Below are 13,152 nucleotides of genomic sequence, written 5' to 3' on the forward strand. Positions count from 1 at the left end.
TGGGTTTCAGACCACCTTTGGGAATTCTGGGACCGGTCTACAGTCACCGCTGCATACGTTAACTACCTGTGTGACCTCGGTCAAAACACTTGTCCTCTGGACTATGAAATGAGTTGCCCTAGAAATTCTCTGAGGGTGGTTCTTTCCTGCTCAGACCTAGCGTTCTAGGATTACAGGTGCTGGTGGGGGTGGGGGAGGTATGGGAAACAACACAATAACTCGCACATTTGAAGGAGGACCGGGATGGGTCACACGTACATTTAATAATACCGTCCAGAGAAGCTCTTCTCCTAACCTCATTTTATTTATTTGTTTTTAAAGCTAATCTTTTTTTAAGAGAGAGAGAAAAGGAGCAGAGGGAGAGGGAGAGAGACTCTTAAACAGGCTCCACATCCAGCACGCAGCTGCGAGCAAGCCAGGCTGGATGGCAGGACCCCCAAGATCATGACCTGAGCCAAAATCAAGAGTCCGGGGCTTAACCAACTGAGCCACCCAGGCGCCCCTCTCCTAATCTCATTTTAGTTAAAGGTAGAGACTAGCTTGCAGAAACACCATAAAGTTTAGCATATCTGAAGTCCCACAAATTATTTGGTCAATGGAATGATTTTTTCCTAGTTTTTCCCTAGGCCACCCCAGGGACCAGAAAGACCAGACCTTGCAAGGAGGCTATGCTCCTTTTCCTCACTAGGTGGCAGCAACACTTAGCTTTGTCAAAGAGAAAAAGGGTCTATTGTCCCTGGTAGGATCTCTATCTCATGTTTGATTTTGGAGCATCGCCATACTGTCTGTTTCTATTTCTATTTTATTTTCCTGAACAACCAGTAATCGTAAATAATGATACAGGTTTCGTGGGGGGGGGGGCATAAAAGAACCAAAGCAAGAACTGAGTAGGACCCTTTAACTCGCAGATGATGAAACAGCTCTAGCCAAGGTCATAGGTGTAGGGTGAAGTGGCAAAGTAGGAACTAGAGCTCCAGTCTTTTAACTCTGCATCCCAATCTCTTCCACTTTCCTTCTTCGGGGAGGTAAATATTGCCCAAAGATTTCATTTAGCAACTGTGCGTGCTGAGGCAGATTAGTTCATCTCTCTGGGCCAGAGTTCCTCATCTGTAGTAAGGCCGTAATAATAATAATATCGACTTCCTAGGATTTTACAAGAATTAGAGACCAGGGACGCCTGCCTGGCTCAGTCAGTGAAGCATGCAATTCTCGATCTTGGGGTCATGAATGGAAGCCACACATTGGGGGTAGAGATGACTTCAGGAAATACAAGGAAAAAAAAACAGAATTAGAGACCATGTGTGTAAGGGACAGAGAGGCATGTGACAGAGTCTGTATGTGTACATACGACATACACATGCTTTTTTTTTTTTTTTTTTAACAAAAGCAGTAAAGCCATCCTCAGGAAATCAGGAATGGCAGAGGAATTCAAGGCTCCTGCAGAGGAATTCAAGGCTCCTTTCAAAGCTAACTTTTTTGCAATAATATAGCCTCTCGTCACTAGTGACACACAAACACAGTAAGCTGGTGGTATTTCTCTGGAGAGCAATCTGGTTTGAGAGCTCTTTCTGTGTCTCATTCCATTTTTGAGAACATATCGAGGAAACCACCCCAAAAGGGGTACAGGGGTGGGAGGGCGGTAAGCTATGTAAGATTGTTCCAAGTCCCACTATTTATAATGGTAAAAAACGGAAAACTTCCCAACAGTCACTGATTTGGTATGGAGATGAACTGTGTGTCTAACTCCAGGTCTCTTCCTTAGGAAAACAAGTGAGAGACAGAGGTTCCTTCCGTTGTTACCCCCTAACCACATCATTCGCCCACTGCAATAAGACCTGCGGTGGAGAGCCGGGCTTGCTCAGAAGATGAGTCTCTGAGTACCACATCCTGTCTAGTTCATTGAACTCAACTGGAAACATGCAAAAGGTCAAGAAAAAACCCCCCAATTCAGGTGAGTGCTGTCTTCCTCTGCAGAGCCCCACGATTGGAGAACACTGTGTTTGCAGATCGCATAGGGTAACTCTAATCAGAGACCCATTTCACAGAAGTTGTTCTTAGGATAGAAACCACTAAGTCTCTCCAGAAAGTGTAGGGCTGGGTTAGGTGATGTGGCCTGGTAGAGTCCTATAGAGTCACCATAGCTAAATTAAATCCAAGTGATAATAATGGCTGACACTGATAAAATGCCTACCCATCTATACGATGTTTTGTCTACTCTTTACAAAGCACTTGGGGATTCTGGTCTCATTTAATCCTTGAAACAACACTGGAGTCAGCGTGGCAGGTAAGTCACCATGTCATAAATGAGAGCGTGAGAAGCAGGACAAGAGGAAGCACAAAGGCCTTGGAGTCAAACAGACCTGAATCCATGTCACAGCTCCGGTGGTTCCTAGCCATGTGACTCTTTTTAAGCTTGTATTTCTTCATTCATAAAATAGGGATGATAATAGTGTTCACTCCAAGGATGGCTGTGAGGATTAAATGAGATGCCGCATGGAGGCAAAGGGCCTTGACACTCAAAAATGTAACTTATTGTTATTGAATCAGTGACAATTTGTAAGTGACAGAAGTCAGAACAGGCACCCCAAGCCCAGAGGGCTGAAAGTTTTTAATTCAAGCCCACAAATATATAGAGCCACAGTTAGATTTTCTTATTGAAATGGCAGGCTTTTCTTCAAAACCCAGATCGCTGTTTTGTTTGTGATCGAAATTCACAAGTGAACCTCTGGCATTCCTTTGATTTGGTGAAGCCCTTGGGATGTCACACTCCATGTGAGGCTTTTCTTAGATTTTAATACAGAAATTATTCATCCTGTTCTGTATTAGCACGTTTACTTTTGGTCCAAGACACTGAACAGGAGGAGGAAGTCAGAAAAAGGCCAGGAAAGCATGATCACTGCCAAGAGTACAGGGGTGGGGAGAGTTGGGGGGAGGAGGGGTTGCTGGGAAAGGAAGTTTCAGGCAAGAATCCTCAAGTTCCTTTTCTATGCCTAGACAGAACAGTTAAACCACTTTTTTTTTTTTTTTTGCAATAATATAGCCTCTCGTCACTAGTGACACACAAACACAGTAAACTGGTGGTATTTCTCTGGAGAGCAATCTGGTTTGAGAGCTCTTTCTGTGTCTCATTCCATTTTTGAGAACATATTCCGAGGAAACAACACCAAAAGGGGTACAGGGGTGGGAGGGCGGTAAGCTATGTAAGATTGTTCCAAGTCCCACTATTTATAATGGTAAAAAACGGAAAACAACCCAAATGTTCAATAATGGTAAAGTGTCTAAAAAAAAAAGTAGTCTACCGACCAGATGGAACATTCTTCAGACATCAAAATGGTAAGTATGCGGGCTGTGTTAAGTGAAAAAAAGATCACAATGTGGCATAGACACAAACATTACAACTATGTAAACCTAAAATATATGTGGATGTGAATATAAAGGAAGGAAAATGTGTAGTGGCTAGAATATGTTCATTCAGTTTTGTGCAGCTGCTATGAACACTGCTTTATATCCCGTTTAATCCTCGAGGCAACTAATCATTTTGTCAATTTCCACACACAAAAAGATAACAGAATTTTGAAAATGGGGTGTTAAAACATATGACTCTGCCATTTACTAGCCGGGTGACCTTGGACAAGTCTCCCTCTAAATTGTTTTCTTTGCAAAATAAAGAGGAAGCTGACTAAGGATTAAATCTCAAGCTCTTAAAATCCAGTGCCTTTGAGCTAGCAAATAAGTCATCATTTAAGTTTTTCTCTCTCTGGTGTTTCTGAGGAATCCTAGCTCAGAATGCTCACCTGAAAGTGTTCCTTAACTTGTTGTTTTGAAAAGTATGGCGCAAAATGCCACCGGAGAAAAATATAACTGACTTTCCTATTTTGAAACAATACACAATTCCAAATAGCATATTACTGTCATTCGTATTTCCATGACTTTTGTTGGAGACCAGACTGAAAGCGCTTCCTTTCTCCCACACCCAGAGAATTGGCAGAGGTTAGGGGAAGGGGAGTGGGAAATGTAGTCAGAAAGAATTTGGAACCATGCACAGACAGGGTAAGCAAAAAATGTCAAAATTTTGTGCTGATACCTCCTCAAGGCCGAAGGGAAATTTGAACCTGCTTTGGTTTCAGTTAGTATTAAAATAATCTTGCCCTGAAAGAGACACTCTGTGTCCCACAAGTGCAAGCTGTCCTTCTGGGATGCGGGGGCGGGGGGTGGTATTTTACCAGACCCTACCCCTTTCTAGAAAAGGCCTTCTCCTCCCCTTACAGCAGAGGAAAACAGAGAAGGAAGGTGGGTGAGGAACAGAGACATAAAGGGTAGTGACCCTTCTGGTTCATTATAAGATTTCAAGTGCGTGGATGATTCCTATGGTTGTTTCTCCCCAAACAAGCCTCTTTGTTAGATAGTTACACACAATTATTCTTTGTCTGAAAACCTGGCCACTGCTTGGCTCTGACTGCAAACCCCTTTTCCAGCATTTGAGCTCCAAAATGCTTTGTTCTCTTGGTCTCCTATCTTCATTATTCTATTGCCTTGTGAAACATCTCCCGCCTTCTGGCCACAAATGAAAACCCAGTAGTGGAAGGTGTGGGTGTGAATGGATTAGAGAGCATGGAATTATCTATTCCAATCTGTGCTGTGTGCTGTATTGTCATTATTAATGGTATTAATGGTATTCTATTGGTTTCGTAGCCTGTCAAGAGTAAGTGAGACAACATGAAAAAAGCATGTGATATTTGCCTCTAAGATATTAGCTGTTGTTATTACTATTTTACATTGAGCTCATACTGAGAACTGTACCTGATCCTCTCTATCAACAAAATGGGTTTTTTTTTTAAGATTTATTTATTTGAGAGACTGAAGGAGAGAGAGAGAGAACACAAGTGGAGTGGCAAGGGTCAGAGGGAGAAGCAGGCTCCTCACTGAGCGGGGAGCCCAATGCAGGACTCAACCCCAGGACCCTGAGATCGTGACTTGAGTGGAAGTCAGACACTTCACTGACTGAGCAACTGTTCTTACCCTCATTTTACAGATGCAAAAACCTAGACTTTTCATTGAATAGTCTAAGTGGCAGGGCTGGGACCCAAGCCACCACACGGTAATGGGTAAAGGTCATGTTTGGGTACTTTACAAGTTAGCCAATCTGTTACTCTCCTAGCCAGTCAGTTACTAAATTTTGAAAGCTTACATAATGACAGCATTTCTCCCAGAACCGATTTTCTTCAAATGTCATTTCCTCCTTCTATAAACAGACTGAACACATCCCTGACTCACATTTGAACAAATTCATTTCACATTTCGAATTTTCTTTCCCCTGCAGTCAGCCCTATGGCAATTCCACAGGCCCAGGGCCAAATTCCAGCTCATAGTGGAGGATGTGTGAATACCATAGGCTAGGAAAATAGCATGAGACCAACTGACAGTGGTCCCCAAAGTGCTATGCTACCCAGCTCTTCCCCAGCAGGCCGTGGATTAAGATATAAATGAAACATATGGAGATGGGAAAAAGCATATGTCTGGCCTGCTGTGGCCCATGTTCCTGTCAAGCTCACGCACTGGGTCATTTTTAATCATGAAAACACCACCAAGCAGGCTTCCCAAATATTTCTACAGAACTAAAATTGAAATCAGTGCTGTATTTCTCACACCTTCCTTCTGAAGTCAGACTTAGCTGCTGTATCCCAGGATTTGGCACACACCCTCCTCCCCCCAGAGAAAGAACTAGTTAGTTCCTCCTGGGTACGTTTTAGTCGAATTAATCATCCCCAGGCATAATAATATCAATAACAGCACAAACCCTCTACCGAACACCATGCAGAGTTCTGAGGGTAACACTTGTTGTAAGAGCAACTTTTCCGGGAAGCCTCTCAAGCTACGTTGGCCCTTGGCCAACTCCCCCATTCCCATGTCGTCCACTCCCAGATTCAAAGAGTGATTCGATTTTGCTGGGTTTTTTTGCCCTTGGCCTAGGCTGCCAGGCAGTGTTTTTAGGGGCCCTCTTTTGCTCTGGCTCCTGCTACTTCTGGAAAGCTCAAGAACTCTGGAATCAGATTATCCCGAATCTGAATCCTGCCTCTGTGAGGTGGGGAAGAGTCAGGAGGGGCCTGAGAGCCAAGGTATTTGCCCAGTTCTGCTGCTGCAAAAAAGAGTTCCCAGGAGGGAGCTGAGTCCGGAGCAGCAGACAGGGACCAACTCATTGGACCCCTCACAAAAATCATGGTGGTTCAACATCCTTTTAAGCTTGCCTTTGCCAGTGTAGCCATATCTCAATCTGTTTCCCTCCCGTGTCCCTTTTCCGTTTCATTGGGAGGATATGGGGCAAATTCCAGCTGGATTACGTAATGGTTCCAGCACCAGATCAGGAATTGTCACTTTTTTCCTCCCAAAAGATTATCTGGACAGCCTTTCACGGATGTGCAGGGAAAGGAGCTGGAGTCAAAGTGAAGGCCTGAAGTTTGTGACCTTGCTGGTCATCCCTAGCTCTCACCTTTTGTGGCTATCTTGACAGCAACATCTACAAACTACAGAAAAGCAAAGTCAAGGGTGTGTGTCTTTCATGAGGAACAGAGAACTGTGGTCTGTGTACCCATTGGCCTCAGGGATAACCTGTACTTTCTCTTCTCTGCCCCATCCACGCTAAGAGTCTTCTCTGAAAACACTCCTCAGGGGCCTGGAGGGGCTGGCTGTTGAGCGAACCTGGCCCTGAAGGTTTGCTCTGTGTTGCTGAGTCCTTCACCCCAGCCACACACATGGATGAGAACCCAGTGGCGCAACTTGCCTGGGCTCTTGGCTGCGCAAGTGTGCATTCCGCTAGACCCACGTGGCCTGAGGAGTGTGCACACAAGGTTCCCTTGTACTCTCAGCCCCCTTTTTAAAATCTGAAAGCACACATTCTCTAAATAGATCTGCAAGCTGGCCCTCAAGGAACAATGGGCTTTATAGTGTAGACTTTCCACTACAACTGTATCAGCCCATTGACAATTGAATTTTGCAAAGGGAAATTTTTTTAAAGATTTAAAAAAAAATGTTGAAGTAATTTCTACACCCAATGTGGGGCTCAAGCCCATATCCCCAAGATCAAGAGTCACACGCTCGTAACTAGTAGAGCCAGCCCTCCCCCCCCAACTCCAGCAGAGGGAAATTCTTAAGAGCCAGAGTAAGGGGGGTGCCTGGGGGGCTCAGTGGGTTAAGCCTCTGCCTTTGGCTCAGGTCATGATCTCAGGGTCCTGGGATGGAGCCCCACATCCGGCTTTCTGCTTAGCAGGGAGCCTGCTTCCCCGCCTCTCTGCCTACTTGTGATCTATGTCAAATAAATAAATCTTAAAAAAAAAAAGAATAGCCAGAATAAGGATGGATTTTTTTTTCAGAGAGGGAGAGAGGAGAGGTAGAGGGAGAGAGAGAATCTTGAAAAGACTCCTTACCCAGTCAGGAGGACAACATGGGGCTGGATCTCGCAACCCTGAGATCATGACCTGAGCTGAAATCAAGGTTTGGACACTTAACTGACTGAACCATCCAGGCCCCCCAAGGATGGAATTTTTAAATCACTGACAATGGTTTTATTCTTTCTTAAGTAAACCCTACCCCCAAAGTGAGGCTCGAACTCCCAGCTCTGAGATTAAGAACTCGCAGCTCTACAGATTGGGCCAGCTAGGAGCCCCACGTCTCAAAATCTTAAAGACCTAAGAGCTTTTAGAATAGTATGTAGTCCCAGATAAAACTTGATGATTAACGAAGAGCGATATATAAATATACATGAGATTCCTTCCATGGCTTTTGCATTTCACTTTCTGTGTGTGATCTGGATGTTTCTCCCCTCGGTCATTCAACTAGCTCCTTTTAAAATGTAGGTGCATATGTGCGTACAGTGTGCTGTGGGATGGAGAGAAAGCGAGGGAAAACCGAGTATGTTGTGTGTTGTATCAGAGACCAGCGTAGGAGACTGTGGTACAAACCTCCCTCAGGCTTCCCGGCCACGCCTCCTCCCTCTGTGAGGTGCTCCTCCCTCCACTGTGATGCCCTTCCCTGTGTGATGCTTCGCGCCGTTGCCATGACAATACCTTGGCTTTCAATGTACTCTAGGGCAAAGCATCTGCCTGCCCTTAGTGAAAAAAACAAAAAGAAAGAAAAAAAAGGTTAAGGATCAGGAAATCAGGAACTAGGAGACACTAGGTCTGTATTAGAATTTTTCAGATTTATTATCATCAAAGAGAAATAACATTAGGTACTCAGGTGTACTTGACATCACACTAGACATCATTTAGTATATTTCCTTAGAGTTATATGTTATACAACTAATAACACTTAAAGAATCAGAAACTCTGGGAATGAGGCCCGACAATGTGGGTTCTAATAAACTATCTCGACTCCTCTTTTCTTCCCATTTTCTCCCATCTGGATTTCACCAATATTTAGCTCTATTAGAAATTCCTAAGTGTCTGTAAAGGGCACTCCTTGATATTTTAGGCTTTTTGGCATCCTCTGAAGCTTCCTTTATGTTACAAGGCCTGTATTTAGAATGAGAAGACCCAGCCCATGTTTGCTCTACCTTATTTGAAGTTAAGGGGGAAAAATGAGGACATTTACTTGCCCTTTAATAATTTTAAGTCTAGATCTTTTCAAACCACCCCCCCACCCCAGTGGCCATCCAGAATATTTTCATTTCTTCCTCCAGTACATAGAAGCTTTTAGTATTTGCTCTCATTCATTCAGCCAACATTCATTGCAAGATAGACTACAAGAGATGTGGTGTCTTTCCCTTTACACATGCATTTTTTTAACGTGTATTTTGAATCCAGTCCTGAATACTCAGCATTTATTGATTTTGCTGAGTCTTTCTAGAAGAAAGCTGTTTAAGAGGAGACCTACGGGTCTCCACTGTAAGACCTATATTAAACACCTATTTACAATGGTTTCTTACTCAAGAGTTTGAATCAAAAAAAATTTTTTTAAAAGATTTTATTTATTTATTTGACAGACAGAGATCACAAGTAGGCAGAGAGGCAGGCAGAGAGAGAGAGAGAGAGAGAGAGAGAAGCAGGCTTCCTGCGGAGCAGAGAGCCCGATGCGGGGCTCGATCCCAGGACCCTGAGATCATGACCCGAGCCAAAGGCAGCAGCCCAAACCACTGAGCCACCCAGGTGCCCCTGAATAAAAAATTTTTAACAGTTCATTTATTTATTTTGGAGAGAGAGCCTGTGGCAAGGAGGGGCAGAGGGGGAGGGAGAGAGAAACCTAAGCAGGCTCTGTGTGTTGGGCCTGGAGGCTGACACCCGACCGGGGCAGTGCTTGATCTCAGGACCCCGAGATCACTACGGGAGCTGAAACCAAGATTCAGACACTTAACCGGCTCCGCTGCCCAGGCGTCCAGAGTCAATTCTATTAAAGGCTTAAGAAACAGCTATCGACACTTGAGTTGGGAGGTGTAGTAAGACTACTAACTATAGAAAGTGTAGCTTTGAAAAGGCTCAGGTGCCTGAGTGGGAGGACTGGATCAATGAAAAGCAGGAGGTATGGGTTAGGAGTAAAGAGTGGACTGGAGATCAGCACCTAGTAAACTGGGAGACACAGCGGAAGGCTTAGTAGACATACGTGGGCTTGGGTCCTGGCTCTGCCCCTTGCTGGCTGTGCTAACCATGGATGGGCAGGTTAGTCAACCTCCCCATGCCTATTTCTTCATCTGTAAAATGAGGATGAGAATAGAAGCTGTCTCATAAAAGTACTATAAGGGTTAAATGAAGGGATCAGTGCAAAGCCTTTAGGACTGTGCCTGCCATTGGGTAGGCAATGGATAAATGACAGCTCTTACTATCTCCCCTAAGTGTCCAAGACTCATCACCCAATGCTCCGAGCAGAGGGCCACCACTGCCACCACACCCTTTCCCCTCGGAGGTTTATCTGAATTTCCAGTTTGGAGGGAAATACCTCTTCTTCCTCTCCTCAGAAGCTTACTGCCTTCACCCTGGTGAGCTTAGGCCATGATGATCAACCCCCCAGACCACCCCAGGAGGGCCCAGGGACTCCCTAAAAAGGAGAGGGCACACAGAGCAAGGCCACCCCAGTTCTCCAGGCAAAGAGAAAGGAGGAGAGATGGAGTGAGGAGGGGTGGCTGTGAAGGGTTGTGGCATGGGTGGGTGGAAGGTGCTCCTGGGGTGGGAATTCCAGAGCTGAGAAAGCTTTGAGAAATGACCAGAGCCTGAGGTAAGCCTGTAGCTTAGGAGGGAAGAAAAGTGCAGATTTGGGGAAAGAAAGGAAAATGTGAATAGATTTGGCAAGAGATGAGTCCAGAATGAAACCCCCCCTTTCCCCCCCAACCCTGGCATCACAGCCAAGCTGCAACAGATGGGAAGTAAGAGTCAGAAATGAAAGGCCAAGTGCCTCCACTGTGGGCCTGCCGGGCGAATCTGACAGGTAGTTCAGGGATGGAGAGGAGAGCCATCTCATGGCTATGAAGCTTAAAACTCCCAGTACAGTGCCGCGGTGGTGGGAGTTGCAGTGGAAATTTGTTAGACTCGGGCAGTCCGCCGAGTGTTTATTACATGTGAATTCCATTTTTTTAAAAACTTCATGGTTGATAGAAAAAAAAATGTGACGAATTCTAGACCTGTTGTGCCTGTGGTTTCTGAATGTTCTTCCTGCTGGTGTCAGGTTTAAGGGGAAAAAATAACCAAGGGGGAAAAAAGTGAGCAGGATTCCAGTTCTTTTTTTTGCTCACTGGGGAACTTACACGCTTTCCAAACACAGGAGGAGAGGAGCCGCCTGGGTTCCTTCCCAGCTGAGTCTGGGTTGGCCCCAGAAGAATTAGACTCACTCTACCCAAACGGATGCCCTTTAGTTCTAATATTTTTCCGAGAAATATACAGTCTTGTGGGGGCTCCTTAGGGAGCTGCTCTAGTTCCAAGAAAACCCCTAAGGCTGGACCCTGACATCGAATAATCAGCATAGAATCAATGGAGGGCAGGGCTCCTTTCCTGTCTCCCCCCGCCACGTGCCAGGCACAGAGCAGATGACAGTTTGAGTGATTCCGCCTTTGAAATGAACAAATGAATTATCTAATTATCTAATACATGGTTCCTATTTAAATTTTCCCCATTGCTACAATAATCAATGCTCTTTAAAGCTATTTTTTAAAAATCTAGTTTTTTAAAAAAAAATTTTTTTTATTTATTTGAAAGAGAGAGAGAGAGAGAGAGAGAGAGCGAGCGCGCGCAAAAGCAGGGGGAGTGGCAAGCAGAAGGAGAGAGATAAGCAGGCTCCTGACAGAGCAGGGAGCCTGACTTGGGGCTGGATCCCAGAACCCTGGGATCATGACCTGAGCTGAGGGTAGATGCTTAACCAACTGAGCCTCCCAGGTGCCCTTTAATATTGGTCGCTTTAGTCTCCTGTGATCCAAAACACTCTCCAATGTTTGTTTTTAATCTTTGATGATAACATTTTGAAGCATCCAGGCCAGTTGTTTCATAGAATACGTCACAGTCTGGATTTGTCTGAAATTTCCTCATTATTAGATAGGTCCAGCATCTCACAATGGATTCAACATCTTGAGCATTTGCAAGAAACCATAAAGGTGGGGTGCCTGGGTAGCTCAATCAGTTAAGCGTCTACTTTTGGCTCAGATCATGATCCCAGGGTCCTGGGATGGAGCTCTGAGTCAGTCGGGGTCAGGCTCCCTGTTCTGCTGGGAGCCTGCTTCTTCCTCTCACTTTGTTGCTCCCCCTGCTTGTGTGTTCACCCTCCCTCTCCCTCAAGTAAATAAATAAAATCTTAAAAAAAAAATAGAAAGAAACCATAAAGGTGATGTTGCATTTTTCTAGATTGTCCATTTGTGGAGTTCCAGATAAATCATCAAAGCTGAATTTATGTGTCTCTGCTTTGCTGGTGTCTTAATCACATGTGTGTCATATTAACAATCATGGCTACCATCATGTGCATCATGGAAAACTTTGCTCTCTGGGTACATACAGGAGCAGGATTTCGGATACTTTATAATGCTAAACTTCCTCCCCCCCACTCCCACTCTACCCCTGACTCGCATAGCAGCCCCCACTCTCCTACCTCCACCCCCAGTATTTTTTTTCCTCCATCCCCAGTATTAATCTACAGCCTCACCAACACTTATTGTTCACTCTTTAAATTTGCTAAATCTGTAGGTATAACATGATATCTTCTGGGTTTTGTTTGTATTCTCTCGGACTGCTGAAGAGTGTGAGCATCTTTTCTCATGTTTCTTGATCATTTGTGATTTTTCTCTTGTGGGAGGCCTGTTTATGCCTTTTGCTCACTTCTTGGAGGTTTTTTTCCTTATGTATTTTTAGATCTTTGTGGATTCTGGATGCTAATCATTTATGAACTATGTATGAATCTCCAGCTTTTATGAAACAGTATTGCTTAAGGCTAAGCACATGGAGGAGGCTACTGGTCAGACATTTTGGGTTCAAATTCCAGTTCTGATAGTAACTGTGTGACTGTGAATAGTTTAACTTCTCTCTGCTTTAGTTTCCTTATCTACGAGATGGGAGTGATAATGGTGCCTGGGCCTGGCACATAGTAAGAGTCAATAAATGTTTGCTATTAGCTCCTTCCCCTTTACAGCTCCCTGAAATCTTGAGGTATAGAGGGCTCATCAAAGTGCATGTCCCACAAGCCCTCTCCTTCACTTAAAGATCCACAAACACCGTAGAGACAATTCATGCAACTTTGAGACCTGACAGTGTCATGATTTATTTTGCAAAGATTTAAAGAAAGGCTCTACTCTTGATTGGGCCCCTAGTGCCTTCCAGGAACATCTCTAACCTGCCTCTGGGCCTCTTGTCCCTCACTTAGGCCTTTCTGTAGTGTTTCAAAGACTAGCAAACTCCGGATACAAGCGAACCCAGGAGGCGCTCGGTATAATGCTCCCTAAAAGAACGAAGGAACAAATGAAGAAAGGAAGGAACGTTACTGCGTTGCTATGTAGACGGGATGAAAGGGAAAAAGGAATGTTGGACGGCCAAGCCGGCTGACGATTGGCTGGCCCCCCGCACACCGATGCGAGGAGAACTTGGAACGCAGGAGAGGGTTCTTTAGACCAGAGGTCCCCGCCCAGCGGCTCAGGACGTGGTGTGTAGTGAGCAGCGCTGCAGGGCTTGCGGGTCTCAGGCGGGCGCGGCGGCT

At 44.9% G+C, this 13,152-nt stretch overlaps 1 protein-coding gene across 1 annotated transcript in view; it reads left to right on the forward strand.

The window, feature by feature from the left end:
- The window catches only part of MAP7D3 (MAP7 domain containing 3), a 53,376-nt gene that overhangs the window by 11,013 nt on the left and 29,211 nt on the right, over positions 1 to 13,152 (forward strand). Inside the window, exon 3 of the mRNA XM_045068196.1 lies at positions 1,763 to 1,951. Within this exon, the coding sequence (XP_044924131.1) occupies positions 1,918 to 1,951 (34 nt within the window). The 5' untranslated portion in view covers positions 1,763 to 1,917. The remainder of the gene's footprint in view (positions 1 to 1,762; positions 1,952 to 13,152) is intronic.

Source organism: Mustela putorius, unplaced genomic scaffold, assembly GCF_011764305.1.
Source record: "Mustela putorius furo isolate JIRA1106 unplaced genomic scaffold, ASM1176430v1.1 tig00003899_pilon_pilon_pilon, whole genome shotgun sequence".
Lineage (NCBI taxonomy): Eukaryota > Metazoa > Chordata > Mammalia > Carnivora > Mustelidae > Mustela > Mustela putorius.